This window comes from Numida meleagris, chromosome 8 (genome assembly GCF_002078875.1).
Source record: "Numida meleagris isolate 19003 breed g44 Domestic line chromosome 8, NumMel1.0, whole genome shotgun sequence".
Lineage (NCBI taxonomy): Eukaryota > Metazoa > Chordata > Aves > Galliformes > Numididae > Numida > Numida meleagris.
Genome location: NC_034416.1, coordinates 12,378,289 through 12,401,698, shown reverse-complemented (window position 1 = coordinate 12,401,698; position 23,410 = coordinate 12,378,289). Strand labels below are relative to the sequence as shown.

Sequence of the window (23,410 nt, the reverse complement as noted above, 5' to 3'; positions counted from 1 at the left end):
AACACAATTCTCGTCACAGAAATAAACCTTTGGTTAGAGTGACTAAATGAAAACAAAAATCACGAAGGCCAAATATTTAAAACAAGTTGTGAAAATTCCAATATTTCAAAAATATATTCTATCTTAAGTTTTCAGTATGTTCCCAGTGAGAATTAAAACTTGAAGAGTTACGGAACACCTTAAAAGTCCAACGTAAAAAAACAGGTTTGACAAAAAGCAAATTCACTTCATCCATCCAAGTTGTAGCAATAAAAATAAATGGCTAGTAGTACCTGTAGTTATAGGCATAGAAATTAAAAATCTACAGGATATGAGAAATAGGAAGAGATCTTAAAATATTTAAAAAAAAGAAGCACAATTCTACCACTACATAAATATCCTAGAATTATAGATTAGTTATACTAAATCTATACTGTTTTACTCATCACAAAGATGTTTTAAACATTTGTATGCTGTAGTAACTTACGACTTCAAAACTCACACTTTCAGGAGATAATCGTTTATTTATTCAATTTTATGAATGCTTTTTTTCCTAAAAGTAGTTACTTTTTTAATACTATTTTTAAAAGTAAGGAGGAAAACACTACAACAATACAAATTTAATGGAGTCAATAAGAAGGAAAAAAAAATCAGCAGTATACAGTTGATTCCACGTGGTGGCACCAGCTTCTAAAAAACCCAAACCTTCCAGCCCTGCAAATAGCAACATGGGGTCTAGAAATTAATGCTATGTTAGGAAGTGTTCTCCAGTATTTATTATTTCACTTTAGCTTCCCTGGAAAGCTGGTGGGTTCTTGTTGCTGCTCTTACTTTGCTAAAGCTCACAGAAATGGTTTGTCTGAATTGCCAGCCTATCTGAGAGCTGATAAATAAGCAAGGTTTAGAGTGCATGTTCTGAAAGCAAAATTTAAAACAGTAAAAAAAAAAAAAAGCAAAAGATGACCTACAAATCATCCTTAATAAATAAATACATACTTTCAGACAACTAGCTTCACAGGCTTCAATACTGCTATAACATGGCGTACAGATGACATTCCTTTTAAATGTCAAGACAATACATCTGAAGTCCAGAAGGCACCAAAGTGACATACCTGCCACAGTGAACAACTACAGCCACAAGGTCATACATTCTGTCAGGATTTGTAGCATCTCCTGACGTGTTAAAAAGCCGGAGCTCCAAGGGAAAGACGACACGGTAGGAGAGTTTGGTGTATCGATGCAGCTGGTCCATGTATTTGAACCTTTTTAAGTGCAGAGCTAGAATCATGGGCAACTTTTTCACTCTCATTCTGAACCACAGGAAGAAGTTAAACAAAGAACAAGGTATTAGCAGATCATCTACAATAAAGCTTTATTCTAAACAAGTTTCAGTAACAGAAAGTCTCAAAATACATCTAAAATGTTGATAAAGACTTTAAAAGCACTCCCTTTTTCATGTATATTCTGGCAACATTTCCTCCAAAAGATGAATTACCCAACTGATATCTCAGTGCAGGACAACTGTCAGTGCCGAAAATATCATTTTTTCAGCATATCAGTGAGAAGAAATGGATGGAATAAATCCATCTGGGTGCTCTGGCTGCTACCAAGCATGAAGTGAGAAAAGATTTCTGCACACAGTATTCATAGCGGAGGCAGCCTGGATAGCTTTCAGTGGCTTTGAGCTGATTAATGCTAACTGGGGAAAACACAAATGTCTGGAAACACCAGATATAAGCTCTTCTAGGAGGAACACAGAATTAATCTCTTCATTTCTCTCTGATAAGGTTGTCACAAAGTTACCAGGTCTCTCCACTTCTCCTTTCTCCTTTCCCCACCAAACACAGCTAAACAGTCTTATGTTTTCTTTTTATCAGTTTCACAGGGCGTATTTTCTAACAGCTGCCCATTTTAGAAGAACATTTACATGAGCCTGAATATTTTACCCTTACCTCTTCTGTGCTTCCTGTTTACTGCGGCACTGCTCACAATAGTACTTATATTCACTGCATAGAGTTTCAGTATTACTAAACCCTCTGAAAATAAAAGTGAAAGAAAAATCAGATAGGCAGGGACATTCAGTCAGAGCAACCAGTTAAAACTACTAATAATACTGAAAAACAAAGCACAAAAGACAAAATTCTTCTTATTCCCATCGTTCATATCTCCCAAACACAGTTTAGGGGTATTTGTCCCTGAATTTGGTTGTAGCATCAATGCTCAGCTGGCAAGATCTAGAAAGGATGCTCCCAGGTATTAACTTTCCAGGCAGGAGTCAAATGAGACAAGTTATGAACAGCAATAAGGTGATTGTGTTCTGATTACAGAGATAGCCACTCTGTGTTTTATTTGGTGGCAGACATTATATGTTCAAGCCTATGGCCATTAGCCACTGACTAGCAGAAGTGGGTTATCTTTCAGCTCCTAGTAATTATACACCCCTTATCGGCTATTAAAAAGCCAGCTGCTATACACAACTTGCTGTATCCTAGCAGCTGATAAGCCATGGATTTGGCAGTCAACTACATGGAGCAAGTTTCTATCAGCAAAAAGTACACCTGACCACAAACAGCAGGACCAGGCAACTAAAACACATTAACAATATTAAAATAAATGAAAACATATTATGAATCCAAACATGCCACGTTTAGTTTTGTAAAACCTGACTATACAATGTAACAAATTAAAATCCCCATAAAAGAAAGTGAAACCCAATCTTACACACCACTAAGACATCAGTATACTCCTTTACTACTAATAGCCGCTAAGAAACCAGCAGCTCCAATGATGAAGATGCAATACCACAAGCTGAAAGCCTTCAGCTGTTGTACATCAGAACAATTACACTGCACTCTTCCCTCTGCTCAAGAGCAGGTTACTTTTTTCCATTCACAACAGTTTTCCTTTACCTTAGACAGTGTGTAATTGATGTATTTTGTTCCACATCAACCGATAGATCCAGAAAGTCCTCATCTTTGCTACTAACCTTGAAAAAAAAAGAAATATTTAATAACAGTTCAGGATCTTGCAGACTTCTTTAAACCATTTCTGGAATGATGCTGCGTCCTCAATGCAAACAGACTACTCTGATTTGAGAAAATATATATACACACACATACTCAAGCTCTTTCTTGAAGTAAATTAAAACCGAAGAGCTGGAGAAGCTTTAACCATACACTCCACTCTTTGTACTGAGATAAAGCTTTCTTCAGCATTTCAGAGTATAACAGAAAATACTTATAGGAAATGCAGAAACAGCCAGCTGGATTATCAATTAAATCCCAAGATGGGTTAGTGGTTAGGAAAACCATCCTTCCATCTGTGGGACAGGCACATTTCACATCAAAATCCTTGAGACAATCATATTTATGGCATTCAGAGCTTCTATTCACTACCTAGACATAATTTTAGATTTAAAATGCCAAGAACAGTCATTTCAGATTTAATTGCTTCTTTTTTTTCCTCTCCCCATTTGAGTTTTCATTGTTTTGAAATATTAAATCAGATACAGCACGTTGCTAAGTACGAATTCCTGCTCTAAAGGTGGCGAGGTTCTTCTGATTCTAGACTTCCTGGCACTACCCTTACTCTCAGATAGAATGGCTGTGGACCAGCACCATGAAGCATAACCATTACACTCAGTTAATCCCAGAATTAAATGAATAGTGAGCGATTCTCATGTAAAAACACAACATAAATTATCAATCACTGACACAAGAAATAACAGGAAGACAAAGAAAACAGCTCATATCAGCCAGGTACAGACTGCCTTGATGGAAACAGGGAGGAAGAACAGAAAAAACACTACTCAGAAAAACGCTTTTTCTGAGAAACATACCTTAACGAGTATTGGTTTGAACATAGAGGTGATACAGTCATAAAATAGGCTATGTTCCATATTTTAATAGAGAGAGTGCAATTTCATCTATCCTAATAAATGAAAAAGCGTGCTTAGTATTAGGGAAAATGATCCAGAACTTGTGAAAAATGTAAGAGATTTTGTTTTGTTTTAAACGTACAGCCTCACAGTTAAGACATCTGGTTTCATTGGTTAGTGTTCCTTGGAAGATTTCATGGACCCACGTCAGATCAGTCTTGTCTCCTTCTTCACTCTCAATGCTGCCATTCTGGAGTTTGCCATTCTGCTTCTCCTGCTTTTTCTCTTCTTGTAGCAAGTCAGCAATAGTGTTAAGTAGGTAGTTTAGGAATTCATGTGCATCCTGCTGCATGTAATTGTCAAACAATTCTGAAAAGGAAGAGAACAAGGAGAATGAAAAACAATACAGATACTTCATATCAAACTACTACGCTTTTAGAAATCAGTGTGTACTTTCTATCCTTCTCTACCTTACTATATGATCCCACTAACTATTTTAGGTTACACTTTTGAGAATCTTTAAAGAACTTTAAAGAACTTTGTTGTTCTAGCAATAGATGTTAGGTTACCCTCACCCATCCCTCAGGTTGCAAGAAACTGATAGGAAGCTGAAAAATAACAGGAAAGAAATTTAGTTTGGGTGCTTCTTAGAACTGATAAAAGCCAAGTTTGTTTATCTGTGTGTGTTGTTGTTTTGCTTTCCTATGGGGAAGAGAATAAGGAAATACTGATGGGCTGCCTTGGGCCATTAGTTCATTAAGACTAGCATTAAGGGGCAAAAATATTTTACAATTTTAAGTTTATCTTGTGAAGCTCAAGCAGAGATGATAAATCAACAAACAGAACTTTCCCTCACCAGTTGGAACTGGGAAATAATCAATAGTTCTCCTCATAACAAATTTATCTTACCACAAACGTAAGAAAGCAGGCTGAGAGCTCCTACAGACTGACTGACCAACTGTGTGAGGCGTGTTTAGCTGCGACAATTCTAGCAACCACTGACTTGTGGCAGGCTTCTACAGACCACGACACCATCAGCTATAAAGCTGGAGTACCAAGACTCGCGTACACCCTCTGCACTTGGCATACGCAAGTACAGAAACAAAGATATCTAGGTTAATCCTTTTATGACAGCGCTAATTCTGATATAATCTCTCTTCCTGTGTTACAGAGGTGGTGAAATTCATACCACAAACTGGAGTTCAAGAGCGTTCCAGAAATCTGCTGGGACTTGACAGCTTGGACTCGCTTAAAAAAGAAACTGTGTTTACATTTCTATACGCTTAGCTATTCAATGCTTAAATCCACACAAAGGCTTCATTTATTCATTTACCATTTTCTTTCCTCAATCGGGAAATAAATTTCTTGGGTGGGATGACTCCCACCTTCTTCTTTTGGGTAGCAATACTGTTGAAGAGATCAGAGAGGCATGTCAGGAGGCTTTCCTTCTTTCGAGGCTGCACTTTGTATGCCAGAACTTTTTCCCGAAATGGACGACAAAAATAAAGTGCCTGCAAGACTGAGTTGCAGTAGCAGGTATTGCCGAACTGGTTAAAACAGAACAAAAGGAAAACAAACATTTTCATATTAGGTCTGTTAAAAGGTAATAAAAGAAAACGGTTGCTCAAGAGGAACGTCACATACTGAAAATGGAAAAGTTGTCTGTCAGAGGTCATTTATTGGGGAAATACTAATAGATGCCGTCTGAAGGACTCATCCTTTTATTACAACTGGAAGTTGCAATAAAATGGAGAAGAAAACAGTCACAGCGATACTAGGCACAACAATTTTTAATACAAGGAAGGTACTGAAAAAAAGCCAATTGTGGGCTCATCACCAAATTAACACTTGCAGAGACAACATGCTATCAGTCCTGAATAGGGGAGATTCCTCTGTCACTGTTGTGCAGAGGTACCAATGACAGTAGGCACAGAGGGACAAAGCAAACAGAGAAAGGATGAGACAGCATTGCTGCACCCGAACCGCGTGACAGTAACAAGAGCTCAACGCATGCATTCCAATTTTTGATTTGCCTGTGTCACATAAACAGCTTATTTTTCAGAGGTAGTTAGCAAGGTATATGTAAAGTATTTCCTGTTTACAATAAACTACTAGGAGAAGTACACGATGCAGGCAAATCCAAAGAGCAGCTGGTTTACATCTGCCATATCTGAAGGCTGTGTCACTTTAGAGAAAGGAGGACAGCGATAATGACTTCCAGAGGCAGCGCTCCACATTGCTTAACAAGGAGAAATGCTCCAGCCACTGAGATAGTAGCATATAATCTAGAAGAGCTACAGCATTTTTTGAGTTATTTCTTTGCAATTTATTGCACAACTATATTTTACAATGCTGTCTCTTCACAAAAATGAAGCAAATATTTTATGTTTGCCAGTCCCCAGATATCCTGGCAGGGAGATTCTGCAGCTCAAGAGGAAAGTATTTGGATAAACAGAATGAGCATACAAAGTCGACTACAGAACAAATATGGCCACTACTGTTCATCAGAATTTGGTGTAATTAATGTACCAGAACGATTACAAGTTTGCTGAGCGAAACAGAAAATTAACAGCTTTAATTCTTCCTGCTTACAAGGTTACATCATTATACATACATTAACATTAATTTATACCATATGCAAACAACACAGAACAGGAGTTAAAACTCTCATTGACACGAGGAAAACAAATATACAACCTGAACAAACGTGAATTAGGATAGAACCTAATTCAGCATCTCCTTTCAGGATCTAAAGGGGAGCTACAGGAAAGAAGGGGACAGACTCTTTAGCAGTGTCTGTTCTGATAGGACAAGGGGAACGTGGTTAGTGGGCATGGTGGGGATGGGCTGGTGGTTGGACTAGGTGATCCTGGTGGTCTTTTCCAACCTTAACGATTCTATAATTCTATGAGATGGTATCAAACTAAAAGAGAGGAGATTCAAATTGTATATAAGGAAAAAGTCATTCAAGCAGTGAGGGTGGTGAGGCACTGGCACAGGTTGCTCTGAGAGGTGGTGGTGCCCCATCCCTGGAGACACCCAAGGTCAGGCTGCACCACGCTCTGAGCACCTGATGGAGCTGTAGATGTCCCTGCTCACTGCAGGGGGATCGGACCAGATGGCCTTTAAGAGTCCCTTCCAACTCAAACGATTCTATGATTCGAATTCATGTTAGTGAGTGACCTAAAAGAAAACAAACCAAACCAAAATTAAATCTGCATACTCTACAAAACAGGCATGAGCCACCAAAAGCCTCATTAGATACTTCATCTGGAAACAATAATAAATTGGCCTACAGTAATCCCAGAAAATGAAGAGACAGAAGAAACTAGAAATTATCTATCTTAAAAAACTGGGAGGTCATGGTGCACCTTAAGTCAAGAAGTTCACAAAGCACACAGCTACTGAAATTTCAGGACTGTCGAAGTGCATGAAGTTAACTTGTTATACATATTGCTTTGATGCTGCCCACATAGACAAAAATCATTAGAATCAAACTACATGGGAGAGTTACAGAGATAAAATTCTATCCAAGCAGCTTTAGAAATTCCTGACAGGTGCAAATGCTTTGCAGTAGTCATAGCTACGTGGTGAAAAACTCACGGAATGGCATGCTTTAGGTTTTAAAAACCTCCTTGCGAAAAGTATTTCAGCCTGCTTTGTATGCGACCACTTTTACATAACAGCACAATGTGGAAGCCCTTCTCTTCCTTCACAGAATCATTAAGGTTGGAAAAGACCTCCCAGACCACCAAGTCCAACCACCAGCCCAGCCCCACGTGCCCACTGACCACATCCCCCAGTGCCACATCGCCACGGCTCTTCAACGCCTCCAGGGATGGTGACCCCCCCCCAACTCCCTGGGCAGCCTGTGTCAGTGCAGCACCACTTTCTGAGAAGAAATTCTTCCTATTATCCAAGCTAAATATCCAACTGTTTTGCATGTTCGTGTTTCAGGTGTTTCACTGAAGCCAAGTACTTCACAGAAAGACCACGTGATGCGTTTTGTTTCAGAAATTGTGACTTCTGAAGTGCTAGAACAAAATTCTTCCACCTTTGAGCAATTTAGAGCCTTGGAAAACTTCCAAACAACTCAATTATTGATCTGTCCTGCTCTGCATTAGATACAGCTTTCCAAAAATAAATAGAATTATGCAGCAGCGTTACAATTTTAACTTGGAAATGTTAAGAAGCACAGTGTAGTCAGATCTTTCCAATCACATCCATGATTTTGCTTAAAAAAAGAGGGCTGTAACCATTTGTTTTCCATAAAAAGTCAAAAACCAAGTTGTCATGGCAGTTCTCAATGGGCTACTGAACATTTCCAGTCCTAGAGTCAGTTACGTGCACAGATCAAATACACTGTTTGCACATATAAAGTCTAGCATGACCTAAAATAGAAAGGAAAAGCAGGTACAAGAGTAGTTCTTAAATCTTTTTGTCATACTTATATACATTTTTTTTCTTAAAATTGACTGCATTTAGAGTCTACGTTACCTAACATTATATGAACATACATAATTTTACACCTTCAATGTAAAAAAAAAAATGAAGGCTCATTTTAAGACAATAAGCTTTTTAAAATGAAAGCCGAGATCGTTCCACCCCTCTTGCACTCAGTTCATCACTACACAACACGCAGCTCAGTGGGCTGTCAGTGCCAGCAGCAGTGGTCAGACCCTTTCCTCATACACACTGCAGTGGTGGTAGCATCTGCCTGACCGCAGGCAAGCTGGATCCGTTCACTGACCCAAAGAGAAAACCTATTTAAGCTTTTTTCTTTGAGCCTTCATTGTCTATAAATTCAGCATCCGATCATATTTGCAATGCAACTACATATTTACTAGTACTGATGTTGATGTTATGAAACTGCACTCGTTAAAGTGCTGCAATTAATTTCAAGCCATAAAAGAACTATAAATAGCTTAGGAAAAAGCTCTCCAAAACAACAGCATGAAAATGATGATCCCCAAGAAACCGGCTGCAAGAAATAAAGCACAACAGTATTAGTCATATTTTGTCCTTGTGAACAGAGAATGAACGTGGGTATAATAACTCTGGTTATTTTTAGAATGCTGTTTTCCCTCCTCACTATTCATCACTCTGCTATTTATGTTACAATTGGAGATGCCTTCCATTTTTCTCATTATGGTGCAAACCTCAGAAGCTTTGGAATGGCCATTAACACCATACTTCAGGAGTATAACTCAGTGTGCTTAGACGGCTTGTTGTCTGAGAGCAAACTGCTAAAGGCCCACACAGAAGTCAATTAAATGAGTTTCTGATGAGCTGCAACAAATTACACTTTATAACCTTACTTGGTGTGTCTGAAGCTGGATCTTCCTTCAGCTTTCAATGAGATGTACCTAGATGAGCAGTAAACACAAGCATACTTGTGTTTCTAGTGAGAATTGCCAAAACCGTATTTTCATGTCGTAAGTATGATGCCACAGAACCATTTTCTATTAACTTTCTACATTCATCGTACAGGACATGCAGGCACAACAGCTGCCTTTCTCCTCTGGAAGTAGCAGGAAGACCAACACCAATTACCTCCAGTTAATTTAAGTAGACAATCCTTATTGTCTAATGGATCCTAACCAAGTCAGATGTACGCAGTCCTTTTTAGAAGGATTCATTACACAAGGCTGCCAAAAAAAGAGAAAGAAAAAAGAGCAATCCCACATTTCAGAAAATTATTGGCCAGGTTATTATCATTCATCTTCTCACTACGCCCTTAGAAGAGTTTCCATGCATCCCACACCAGTAGTACGTTTTTAGGAAGTATTACTTTCATTTAAAAACCTCAGGGATCCCATAGGGTGCTACAGTGTGTACCTCTGTAACATTGTACCTCTTCTCTACATGAAGAGAATACAAACAGCAAGCAGACTTTACTATTTTATGCGCTTTCCAGCAAAATATTTAAGTCTTATAGTTAGAAATGTACACAAGTAGGAAGAATTCTCACTAACCAATATTTATAAATACAGAAAAAATACATATTTTTATTAAGACAAAATGTATACCTTAGTTAACAACACTGCACAGCATCACGCTGCAAGATGTGGTGTCTGTGCAGTCTCCCCTTATGTCTCATAGAAAATCCTTTTAAATTCAAGATTACAATATGAATTTAAAAAAAAAACAACACAACAGCATTTAAAGCACAGAATATACACTTACATTGACCAATCCAAAGTAATGCTCATTCACAGGGAACTGTTCAGGACCAATCTCTTTCTCCAAAGCTGAGGCATTGGCGCCCTGCAAAGAAACAATATGTTAGAGGGGGAAAAAAATCCCTCCAAATCCAACAGAATTCATACTACTGCCACAGGAGCAATGAAGCTAGGAAAACGAGCTTCTTCCATTAAGAAATAACATCTTGTGTTTCTTATGTTCTTGAAAACAAAATCAACCTGACGTCTTTTATTTATTATAAAAGGCACCACACTTTCACTTAGAAGCTGTACTTCTTCAGGCAGGACTGCAGCAGGGCACTATCTCATCTAACAGAAGAGATTCTTGCATTTGATTTTAATTGAAAATTAACAGCAGAAAAATTGTTCTCTTTTAAGATTTCAGATTATCTACAGTGACCTAGAAAAGACGATTTACATTTAGTCAAGTATATACACTGTTGGAAATAAAGAAACCTGTAACACACACAGAGAGAACTTCTAAAGCTAGAGGACAGGAAACATGCAGGCTACAAATTCCATGAAAAAAAACACATCTCTTCTGGTGATGTGGACTGCACCTTCGTGCCAAAACAAAGAGAATTCCCTTATCGAATCTATGGGGGAAAAAAAATCTGCGTAAAACTTAATTTCCACTGTAGTAATATCAACTCTGGAGCTGTATGTAAATCATGGCTATGTCATCTCTGCAGCCATCAGGTGCTACGTGATCACTGAGACTTCTATTGTCACCCTACTTGTGGGCAAGTCACGTTCAGGGTGTCCAAGAACTCAGACAGTACTTCTCACCAAATTCCTTTTTCTACATGCACCTCCATGCTCTTTAAACACTTGTAAGAAATTCGTTCCATCTTTCAATGCTGTTGCAGTTTCTGAAGTTAAGTGTGCTGCTGGTTATTTGCATCACTATTCAAAAATTCTTTTTGAAACAAGCCTTACCTTCACCTACAATTCACATTAGAAATGCTATCCTTTTCTAAGCATTTTTTCAGGAAAGCACTATGGACAGACAGGTGGAGCACAATTCGGAGAAAAGAACGGAAGGAAGAATTTTATGAGACATTCCTCAAACTCTGCTCACTCGGCAGCGCTTTGGCTTTGCTCACTTTCAATTACGGAAGCTGAAGCTTACAGGGCATTTCTGGAGGTATCCTTGAGTCTCTGTCAATATAATGAGGACAGAACTTAATATTTTATAAAGGACCAAAAAACCACCATGACATATCCATATAGGGTCTTAGTTACTGCACAGAACAGGAACTAAAGCATGCCAACATCCTGGTTTCAATTTTAAGTTGTGCACTTCAAATTCAAAGTGGTTAATGCATCTCGTCCCATTTCCCCATGTTTTCGGTCCACCACTACCACACAGCTGAGCTCCCACTTGGGATTTGCTGCCTTCCTTCATACCACTCCATGCTGCTCTCTAACACTTCTTGAACATCTTCCAATAGCCCTGCACTGCTTCGTGTTGCATTGTACAGCTGTCTAAGGAGCTACCATTATTCAGTGAGAATTCCAAGCACCTTGGATTCTTGACTTCTGAACACCCACCCATTACTTTCTGCAATCAGCAGACAGAGATCCTATTGCACATGCATGTCATCCTACAGCTTAAATACAAACTCCTCAGAAAAGTAACACTCAATCCCTGAAGCTATTAACATTTTTAACTGGTATTTCAATCAATTCAGCTAATATTCTGCTATTAATACATGCCTCAGGCAAGCAGAGACTGTAGAAATAATTAAAGACAATATAGAAAGAATTAAGAAGTTTTATAAAAAAATCTAAGAAACTAAGAAGAAATTTAGTTTAAGAGGAGGAATGGAAACTGTAGTCAGATCTCCTGCATCAGATTTACAGGGAATTACATATATTAAAAAAAAAAAAGGAAGAAAAACAAGACAGACAGACTCAAATCTGAGCACTATAAAAAACACACAAAAAGACAGGTGCTGATAGATTTACAAGCAAGGCTCTTTGCAAGCAGCAATTACACAGAAACATTTTGAGGCATCAATGCCAGCTCAAGCAATTCCTCTCATTTGTTTCTCTCTGCTCACTCCCTGCCCCCAACTACCTCCTTCTTCCTCCACTACGTACTCCTCCAAAAAACAAACTACTTGTAAAACAAAACCTAAAGACACTCCTCCAAAAAACAAACTACTTGTAAAACAAAACCTAAGACTTGCTATCTACTGTTAACAATTAAATACCTGAGTTAATCAGCCACAGAATCTAAGGTAACCAAGCATTCAGTTGCAATGTTTCTGATATCTCTTGTTAAGGAACATTTTACATTACATTCCAAAATCATGCAAACCAAAACAAGACTCAAACTAATTGTGTGGGGAAGCAAAATGATAAAGTAGTCACGAACAATTGTGAAGATGTCAATCCACAAGTTAAATAATATAACATACTGAAGAGGCTCTAGGAAATGTACATACCTCTCATACCATGATTAAAATACTACACTGCAAGCAGGATAGCTATGAGTGATGGAGCACGGGAGTGAACTCCCAGGAGAACTATGCTCAACAAGGCAACAAATATGGAGCAAAAGGCACTTCAGAGTGGCAGTGTGAATGTGAATCCATGTTTCAGGATGGAGCCACATGGCACAGCTGTGAGTAAGGCAGCAGAAGTGCTGTCAAAGTTCAGAGGCTCACAACCTGCAATCTTTGCAATTGTGTTTCCACATAGCAAGGGAACAAACCGACATGACTTGGTGAGCAGCGTCCTGCTGTAAGGAAGTCAGATAAGCAGCTTTGTTTCCAGACTGAAAGGTGTTATAAACATTTCCCTACCCTTGCTAAAATATTTTTCCATCTGGATAATACCTCTGCTACAGATCACACAAACAGCTGCTCGTAAGAAACAATATATGCTTCATAATTTTGCAAATATGGAAGACCCATTTCTCATCTAGAAATGAAAACTATCCAAAGGGATAAGTATCCAGAGCGTGAGACTTCATAGTTGGTTATCTGAAGAATCAAGAGAGATGCAGAACAGTTCCCTGTGGCTGCCAGAAGGATTGCATCTTACAGCCCTTAAAGCATTTAAACCATAGAAAAATCAATAGTGATTCGCTAAGCTATGATAGACATTGTGGGAGCAATAAAAATGTCAGGAAAGAAATCACTAGCAGATAACAATCAAATTTCCTCGGCATATAAAAGCTAAGCAAATAAGGCACAACAGAACGCAGCTAAATGTAAAGTTTAATGTATGAGATTAGAATTGACTTCTCATTGCTAGCATAAGGCAAATAACTGCATCCTATAAAGCCCTGATTTACATCCCCACACTTGCAGGAGGGCCCTCGAAACGCTCTCTGCAGGAAGGAACTGCCCTGCTACTCTGGCTCAGGAAGGGACGATTAAGCTGTAGGTACGCGCTCGCTCTGTAAGCAGGAAAAGAACACAAGTTTAGACAGCAGATAACCTACAGGAAGGACAACCCCCTAGCTTAACTAAAGTGCAAATACTGTTTCACTGAAGTAATTTGACCCCCAGAGATGTGGGAATTTAACACCTCCATATTGGGGGCGGAAGTGACAGCTGAAGTTTTGGCAACGTTTAATCAAGATTTCTGGTTTTCCAGAAATTATTATTTCTTAAAATCATGTCTCGAAGGTCAGCTGCACTTCTCCAAGTGTTCCCTATTCTGTTTGCATCACCACCAGCAGAACCCACTCTGAGTCCAGAGCGAGCTGAGCTCAGTGTGTTTGCACAGTTCTGGCAGTATCTGTCAAACAGCAGAAGGCAAAGCTGCCTGGCCCCTGGAGCTACTGCCATTTCAGCAGTTCAGAATAATAAGTACTGCTAACAGTGGCCAAGAAAACCCCAATTGCATGAAGACAATAAATTATTTTCTCTCGTATCTGCAGTACTTCTACTTTGCAGATATTGGATCCTAAAAGAAAAAAAAAAAAAGGAGCTTTCCAAGAACTCTGTTCGCCGATTTCCATCAGAGAAGACAAAGAACATTCTTTAGAAAGATCCCGTCAACCAAGTTTTAAGATCTCAGTGAGAGGAATTGTTAGCATTCAAATTTTTCTTCAATTTTCATACCAGCTCAATGAAGACATCACACCAGCATTAGATATGCAGGAGATACATGGAAGACAGGACTAAGTAAAACTTGAGCTTACCTGAAGAACACAAAAAAGCTGTCTAAAATTTTGCTGAATTTGGTAAAGCAAGAAGGGATACGGAAAGAGCAGTTTCAAACCTGCTTACCTGAAATAGCTGGCTATGCAAGTTATCAGAAATGAAAAGATCTTACAGCACAGCTCCAGTTTTAACTGAATATCCCCTCAAAAGAGAACAGATTTATCAAGTCCTCCAACTTGAAGCTGTGAATTGCTTTTTGTTCAGCAGAGAAGTCTTTAAGTTTTATTTCCAGTCAGATGCAGCATGCGAGGGAAAGAAGCCTGATGGACTCCTGTATCCCTTTGCTGTCAAAGACACCAGCGACATTAGGCATTGCTGGCAAGGAGGCCTGGAGCTTGGGAGCTCTTCTGAAGTCATCACCCAACAGCTGGGAGTGATTAAACACAGCAGGGCAGCATGGAGCACTAGCTGTGGTCAGCATGAGGAGGAAATCTACATGTCCAGCACCCACACAGCTTGTGCCTCAACTTACAGCTTTCTCCTTTTTAGTACTATGATATAAATAGCAAGTGTATATATATATATATATACACACACAAGGTATATATAAGGTTTTATATATATATATACATATATATATTGTTTAACTAAAATTCAGTCAAATCCCCTTCAAAACTCACCTGCAAATAAAAGGGCTATTATTGAAGAACAAGCCACACTACAGGTCAAATCTTTGATTCTGAATTGACAAGGTTCAGACTTCCACCTGTAAGTAGCTGCTTCCTGCAGCCTGAAGGTGACTGTACAGGCAGGGGATGATCAGCAAGGCAGTGCTGTGCTATCCCGACAGGCATGCTGGCACGCCGCCTGCGCACAAAGCAGCCGCTGCCACAGCTTTGGTAAGGAAAGCATCAAAATTAGCACAGTGCTAGGCCAGTGTCCTTGCTGTTATTCAGAGCTCTTGTCAAAAATAATCAGGTCAGTGCTGTACTGGCTGCTTGGGCAAACAGAGCAGAGAGGCAGCGAAGCTATAAAACAAGGGGGAAAAAGCCATAAAGCAGATATGCACAAGAGATCCACAAGACAAATCACTTTCAACGAGAGAAAACCAGCTGATTTAAAGCACTCTCCATGTGACCTATAGGAGATACAGCCTTTCTTCCAATATAAACTTCTCACTACTTTTTTCAGCTCAGCACAAAGTATTAATTCCAACACGACGTGCTTTTTATACAAACCTTGCATCCTTTCCCCGTTGCAATTAGTATCGTTTGGCTCAGATGAAGTAATTAAGGCACCGCAACGCAGGTTACTTCTAAACTCTCACAGCTGCGTGGCCCAGCTGGCGGAGCAGCCTGCTGTGATGTACCAGCTCCAGCTCTGCACCACACTAACTCAGCCTTTGGACCGGAGCCCGTGACTCCCGCTGGGAGCGCAGCACGCACCTGCCTGCAAAAGGCATTTCTCTTCAACAAAGGCAAAAAAGGAAAGGGGGAGATTTCAGTACCCAGAATCACACTACAGCACACAAGTCTCACTGAGGTCCCTAATGATGCGGCAAAACAAACTGCTAATCTCAAAAGGAGCAGGTGTAAGCGTCACTTCCCCAAACTCCACTCTGAAAGGCTGCAGTGTTCTCAAGCTGCACACGGTGCGTACAGCAAAGGCTTTGGAGGGGGCAGAAGGGGGCAAAGCTTACTGAGTGTGCTGGCTACGGCCAGGGCTGTGGAGAACACCATGAAGTTACAAAATAGCACGCTTCAAAACAGCTTTGCTACCACCAAGCGTTCCAAACCTTATGTACAGTTTTAATTAAAGTGTTCTTAAATAAATTAGAGTGCTCTGTAAATTGTCTTACGTACGTGTTTATTCAATCAGGAGCTGGTCATGCAAGGTCCACAGGATCTATGCCTCACTTACTAAGGTAGAGCAAGTCACACACTTGTGAAATTTTGTAATTTCATGGTCATTACATTTAAGCATCTAAAGTAGGCGCCTGCTAAAAGAGCATAAGGAAAACATGCTGGATTGAGGATAGGAAGTACACGTGCTACAGCTTAGAGCCTTGACCTTTGTAACGTGGCACTGCAAGACACCCATCTCCCCCTTCTGAGCCACTGTGTCCAAGCTCACCTCAGTGCTCACAGCCACACATCCGCCTGCAAAGAGCTCCACAAGGCTTCTCTCAGGTGATGCAGCAAGATGCGTAAGAGCAGACCATAAAAAGTGAGGTCGTGGGTGCTCACAGAAAGCTGTACAGGTTAAACAGGCACAGAGGTACAGCAGTAGAATCCAGACACAGGGCCCATCCGAGTGTACGCACTTTCGTATGTGATCTGAACATGTACATATACACCACAGTGTGAGAGAGGCTGTGTGGATAGATTTCTGGCAAAAAGCTCAGAAGGCAAAGTACAACCCAAGAACCAAAACATGATGATCTACAGCACAGCCCTTTGTTTTGGCTACAAGACTAGGAATCCCCTGAACTGGCATCTGTAAGGGCAAACCCTGAAAGCCACGTACTTTTTAACAGGAAGGGATGTACACGATATTAAAGGTGTAAACACAAACACAGATACAGTCCATGTCTTAAAAGCATTCGTTCCAAATCCTGGTTAAGGAACGAAACAAGAAAGATTCTATAGAGCGCCTCCTGAACACACTGCTATTTTAGTATCTTTTCCAGGGTAGTCACACCTCATTTTTTAAGTTGTAATAGCTCTTGTAGAACACGTCCTCTACTATAATAACTAGCTCCAAGGAACCACTCTCTGCCCATAGTTTCCTCAGTACTCAATAACGCAAGAGTTATGATCTCTCATTTTCCCAAGGACAGTGAAGGCATGAAATCTTTAAGTTTATAAACAATCTGAGATCAAAACAGGCATCCAGACAGCAGAAAAACTCATCCCCATGGTAGCTCAGGATTGCTGCACAACACCCTACAAGTCACCAAAAGGAAACCAGTGCATGAGCCATGTGTGCTGCCTGCTAGCTGCAGGCTGCGCGCCCACCTGGCACAGCCCTACACCTGCACACTGCTGCAAGTCCAGGATCCAGAGACCATGGATCCCCATTGCACACAGCATTAAACTAGAGCACCACCAGAAAACCTACTAACTGCTCTGCAAAAGGTTACACATCCTTCTTTCTTCCCTAAAATAAAGCAGGTCATTCTCAAGCTGTGCGCTAAGGGCAAATATGAGCATTTGTTTAACAAGTCAATAAAGAAGCACTGCTGGAATCAGAAGTCTGCTTTTGTAGCTCTGCTTTTATCCTCCCTCCCTTCCATGTTCTCAGTGATACCTTCCCAGCCGTAAATGCTTTTTCTCTGATAAAGCTAAAACAGACTTCTAAAAATATAGGTGAAACTGCAGTAATCAAGCATTATACAGTAGCGGCATGAAAGCATAATATAAGTTATTCAGATGGCAAATGGAAATGCATAACTTAAAGTGATTCAGCCATCTCTTCTCTAACACTGAAGTTAATAATCATATCCATGCTGTCCTGATTCAAAGGAGCAGAATAGGACTACCATCAATTTGTAAACAGGGTTTCAGGCACGTCTTACTGGTTTGGCAAACAATTAGATGTGAATTGAGGGGAAGCATCCCTCATTAGCTTACCGGGAAACACCAATACTTATGTTAACAGTTTAATTTTGCAAAAAGTCTGCAGTAAAGAGGAACAGATCAGATCTGTGCTTCATGCTTTGCTTCATGCTAGTGTTCTGGCTTGCTTAACCAGCCAAATAAATAAATAAATAAATGTTTTGTCAATACAACAAAACAACCTGACCCCTGACCCAAAAGCTCAGCTGTGTGCTGACTGTCACAGCCCCTGGGGCACAGCAGCGTATCCCGGAGCAGGTGACATGGGCAGACCATGGGAAGCCAGCTCTCCTTCCTCTCAGGAGAGGATTTGCATCTGTCCATGACTGCGCATATGCCACAAGACTACACACACCAGTTTAAATATACTTCTGAAACAGGAGCTATGCATTTTTCATGAAGCAAAAGGTGAGGAGGTAAGGGGAAAAAAAAGCCTCAGCGGTGCTTTCTCCCAGTTTATCTTGCCATCACTTGCAAAAAAGAAAACAAAAACTCCTGGTGTCCATGATAAAGACAAGTGCTAGCAAACAAAATTAAGCCAAAGGGACAGAGCAGAGGACTAGAGCTTCAGCTGGTAGCTCTTGGCTACGGATGTGTCTTGCCATACGGTGTCCACATCCTAACCAAGCAATGAACCATATTCAAATTAGCATGTATTTTCCTGTGGCTTTCCAATCTTTGCAAAGCCGTAGTTGCCACACAAACGTTATGCGAGTGCTGAAAGAGGGACTGCGCTCGTATGCAGGAAATGCAACAATCAGGAGGCACAGGAGAGATGATCCATACTACAAGAACCTGAAGTTATTTTAGGGAGGGGGATCTAATTAAAGCTGTAACTACGTTACTGTCTAGCAATGAGTTCAGGCATTCAATTTAAGTATTAAAGAGACACTGCAGAACAGAGGGGTCTGTGTATGTCCTAAAGCCACCCTTCAGCTCCACAGTATGAAGTGCAGGCAATGAGAACTGCTGGTAAAAGCTGCGTATTTTACTAAACACATGTAAAGTACTGCACAAACAGTACATATTAGCATAATCCTGAAGAAAGCAGTTTCCCAGAGGGACTGTGTTAAGTAATTAAATAGTTTTATACAGACAGCTTCGATTCTTTATATTCACATCACAACCAGGCAAACTGCATTTCTTACTGGACATTAACTTACACATACGGAAATAAAGAGGTTCACTTTCAAAACGTAGCACCCAGAACATCATACTTCACGTCCTAGCTGAAGAAAAGGTATGGTGAGACAGCCAGTAAGTTCAGCCAAGCTGTACATGCACTTACAACACTTATACTGGAAACATTTGCAACATTTGATGAAATGGTTCCATTAAAAAGTTGGAAGCAGATTTATCTGCATGAGAAAGGAGAGTAGTAGTGCCAGCAGCTCTGCTCATGGCTCTCTGTAGAGAAATGAAACAATAACTTCTGCAGGCAAAACAGTAAGGAGTAGCTGCTTCCCCAAAGCTGTAGCAGGATGAAAACGTTACTGTTAAACACCTTCTTTAGAAGAAAAAACAGTACTTCAGAATGGACCTTGATAGGCTACAAGTATCTGCTTCGCTTTCAGCTAGCGTTCCAGCCAAAATTCAGGAGAGGTGAAGTACAAACTGACTATGTATAGTCAAAGTCTCTAAAAACAAATCACAAACTCTGGAACGACTATATCCAAGTTTAGCTCTGTACTCACAAAAAATGCATTGTCTTACGTTCGTCATCTTAACCTAAGGATCCGTCAGCTGATCCCAGGAACATCCCAAATACTGCATGGCACTGACTCAACGCCTGCCTCTGGGGTACAGAGCTCCACATGAAGCCATGATCCAGCCGCCTCCCATGCCCTTAATTTCACCTGTCTGAGGTATTACTGTGGCTCTCCAAACACCGGGCCTTCCACAGCACCACTGTGGTCAGTGGAGGTCAATCTCACGTTAATCAAAGCTGTGGGTCAGCATCACCATTCCTGGAGGCTTTCAAGAACCATGGAGATGTGGCACTGAGTGCCATGGTCAGTGGGCATGCGGGGATGGGTCGACAGTTGGACTTGGTGATCTTAGTGGTCTTTTCCAACCTTAATGATTCTGTAAGAAAGAGAGAAGCCCTACGGCCTTTACACAGCTCTGAGGTCACTCTTTGGAAACTGCTGCACCACAGCCTTTGTGACGCTGCAGCCCAGGACCTGGTTTGCTGCCGTTATCACATGAGATATTAAACTGAAGTTTGACTGCCTGGAGGAACAGAGACACGGGACTGCAAAACACCAAGATCCTACAGCTGCATGCCCTCAGCCTGGTCCTGCGCTGAATTTGGGCCATTCACCCCCTACTCATAGTGATTAACCTCGCTCTGATGAAGCTCCCCACGCTGAGAGCGATGTGTTTTAGGCGGTGTATCACCAACAAGAGGTGGTTCCGTGCTATGACTCAGCCGCGCCTGCTGCCAGACGAACCCCTCGCTGCCCTCTGCTTATGCAGCAATGAAACCTCATTAAAAATTCTGCATAATCATGCAATTACGAGACTCCCTCTCGCTGGGTTTTCACCAGCAATAGAAATGATACCCTGCTACGTGCTTTCAGGCAGAACGATACGGCGCTCGCATTAACCAGCACAATAACCTTAAACTGAGCTACTTACGGCAAGAAACACCGCGAAATCAGCCGGAAAGAGGGCTCACACCCGCTCCCCTCAGCTGTTCTCGCTGGGAGCGCAGCCGCCCACCTGCCCGGCACGCACTCCCCGATACCGGGCCGCGATCCGGGCCTCCTCACCGCACAGCGCGCCCGGCCTCGGGCCCCTTTCCCGCCGCAGCCTCCGCCAGGACCGGCTCCCACAGCCCCCGCAGGCCGTCGGCCAGCCCCGCCGCGCCGCTCACCATGGTACAGATGGAGGCGAGTCTCCGGACCGTCATCAGTACGTCCATCCGCCCGCCGCGGCCCCGCGCCTCGCCGCCGGCCCCAGCGCCGCCGCCGCCATGTTGGGACGCAGCCGCCCGACTGACAGCGCCAGCCGGGCCGGGGTGGCGCAGCCGCCAAATGGGGCCGGGCGCCGTCGGTGCTCTGCCCAAAGGGGGCCGGGCCGCGCCGCGCAATGCGGGTCCTCTCGTTCCGACGCACCGAGGGGCCGTGCTCGCTGCAGGCATCGCAGGCCGAGCGGGAGGCACGCTGCCCACGTTAACAGAGCTGTGAAGAGTCTGGTTCAGGCAGGGTATTAGGAAAAATTTATTCTCCAAAGAATGGCGCTGGCACAGGCTGCCCAGGGAGGTGGCGGAGTCACCGTGCCTGGAAGTGTGCAAGAACCGTGGAGATGTGGTACTTAGGGACGTGGTTAGTGGGCAGTATCAGTGGTAGGTGGATGACCGAACTGGATGATCTTGGAGATCCTTTCCAACCTTAAAGTTCCTATGATTTGAAGTGTGGGTTTTACAGAGCTGTCCAGTGTGATGAAGGAGTCAGGCACTGTTTCTGCAGCAAACAGCCGTTCTCCGCTCTGCACCACGTGTCCTCCTCACAGCACAAACACAGAAAGGAGCCTTTCAGAGCACAGCACTGTGATAAGTGTCTATTGTACACCCAGCAGGGAAGGAGAGAAGAATGCTGCCCAGCTGCCATATAATGCTTCACACACTGCGTACCAAAAGCAAACATGTATCAGAGGAAAACATCCCGCAGATGGGTGGAAGTGTTTGTTGTCCCAGTGATGTACAGAATTCTCCGTATTGAACCTGTAAGGAACCTGACTAATATTTCGGGTTCCCTATAAGTGGGGTGCTGGTGATGATCAGGGAAGCCCTCAGCTGTGTTGCACGAGAAGCACCCCGTAAGCAGGACTGTTTCCATATGCTGCTCCATGCTTCGGCCCTGACCTTGTGGGAAGATCTCTGTGGAAGGGGTGGTTCAGCTTCCAAAGCACACTTTTTTATGAGGCCAAGATGTTTCCATTCTATTTGAGTTGCTCGCCTGCAGCGATGTTCTCTTATACACACTGTACTTCCCACGTCATCTGCTAGAGGATCCCAAGGGAGAGTATTCCACAACCCAAAAAAAATCCTTAAAAATACACTAAAAGTGAAAAAAGACACGTGTCACTTACAGGGTTTCCATGAACGGCATTGCAACAAAATTAGAGACAGGAAGTACAGGAATAGTGGAACCTGTACAGTGTTTAACCAAATTTAACTATATATTTAAATGATTGCCTCCCTGACATCCCAAAATAGAATCAGCTGTGATTTATCGTGGATATCGCAACAGAATTTCAGGATGCTTCCTTTCCCTCTGGCCTCAGGATCAGAACGGCTTTGTGCTGGGTACAAATATGGTGCGAAAATGACAGTCTTGTCCCCAGATGACATCTTTCCGAGAGTACAGCTGAACTACATGGCCTAATTTTTAGTGTCTGCACAAGGTGCAGTCCCAAGCATGTCGAGAAAGGCTTGCTCCTCGTGCACATCACCTTCAGCACTGTTTCAATCTTACCTTCCACAGAGGTGCTTTTCAGCTGTGCTTCCAGACAGCAGGAGCTGGGAAGGGTTCCTGGGAGCAACAAGGTGGTGAAAATGCTGCTTTTGTTTAGTGCCTGAGCACTGCAGGGTGAGAGCTGGCATTCGGGCCTCCAGTTTACAACAAAGAACAAAGGCAATCAGACAAAGCTGCAAAGATCAATCCGTGCTTGTTTAGAATATGCTGAGGAGCGGGGATGCATGCATGAGCCATCAGCAGTGAGATTTATACCAGCATCTGCAAAAGTGGCATTTCCCCAGCACCACACTTTGCATTTCTGCTCAGAAATGAGCCTGTTTCTCCAGCAGTGTTGCCATAACGTCAAAATACTGTACAAAAACAACAGAGAGACACTGGGGGTGAATGAAACCGCTGCAAACAGACTTTTAGAGGAAAGATCACTTTTGCCAGTGCTAGGCAGAGGGGCAATGAGTGACAGCAATTGCCTTTTTCTCAGTGCATGGTGGTCTTAGCAAGACCACTCTAGCCCTGCTCATCTGTTTCTCCTTTTGTAAAGTGCATGAGGAATAATTATATCCAATTTTGAAAGCAATTTGATGCCCTCATATGAAAAGCACTATGGTAAATGACAAATATTTTTATTTTTAGAATACTTCATCTCTGAAAACATCTACAAGTGCCAATAACATTAAAAACAGAAAATCTTATAAAAATCATAGCCAAAGGCAACATGGACCAATCAATAAATCTTTACAATTTTGGTGTGGAAGCAACATAATCTCTGTGCAACATGCAAAGGCACATATCTTTGCGTGGAGCAACCCAGCCAGTGGTTAGTGAAACCTCCGGAATCATCCCAATGTTTTCAATGTTGCTCTGAGTTTTGCAAACATTCTCCCTTTAATTTAAGCTATTGTTTTTCCAAGAGAATTTGAATTAAAAACATGCACTTTTTTGGCTAAATATAAGTCCATTGTACACGAACAATTAAAATCTCTTTTAAAAACAATTCTTATTCTACGTGCCAAGGATTATACAATCTCAAATAGTGTGAATCCTCTGCATGGTTTCACTCAGTGAAAAGACTGTTCTGACAATCCAGAAAACCAGATAAAGATCAGATTCAAAACCTCTGGCTTTTATT

The 23,410-nt window shown here is 41.7% G+C and overlaps 1 protein-coding gene across 3 annotated transcripts in view; it reads right to left on the bottom strand.

The window, feature by feature from the left end:
• The window catches only part of LOC110403441 (ubiquitin carboxyl-terminal hydrolase 12-like), a 28,744-nt gene extending 7,875 nt beyond the window's left edge, over positions 1 to 20,869 (bottom strand). The window contains exons 1-8 of one of the 3 annotated variants that reach the window (XM_021406645.1): positions 20,679 to 20,712; positions 10,043 to 10,123; positions 9,410 to 9,504; positions 5,190 to 5,403; positions 3,999 to 4,225; positions 2,889 to 2,965; positions 1,932 to 2,015; positions 1,092 to 1,289 (exon numbers count right to left, since the gene is read on the bottom strand). In XM_021406645.1, coding sequence (XP_021262320.1) covers positions 1,092 to 1,289; positions 1,932 to 2,015; positions 2,889 to 2,965; positions 3,999 to 4,208 — 569 coding nt within the window. In that variant the 5' untranslated portion in view covers positions 4,209 to 4,225; positions 5,190 to 5,403; positions 9,410 to 9,504; positions 10,043 to 10,123; positions 20,679 to 20,712. Of the gene's footprint in view, positions 1 to 1,091; positions 1,290 to 1,931; positions 2,016 to 2,888; positions 2,966 to 3,998; positions 4,226 to 5,189; positions 5,404 to 9,409; positions 9,505 to 10,042; positions 10,124 to 20,678 lie in introns of all 3 variants that reach the window. The other 2 variants (XM_021406643.1, XM_021406644.1) reach the window with 2 other exon arrangements.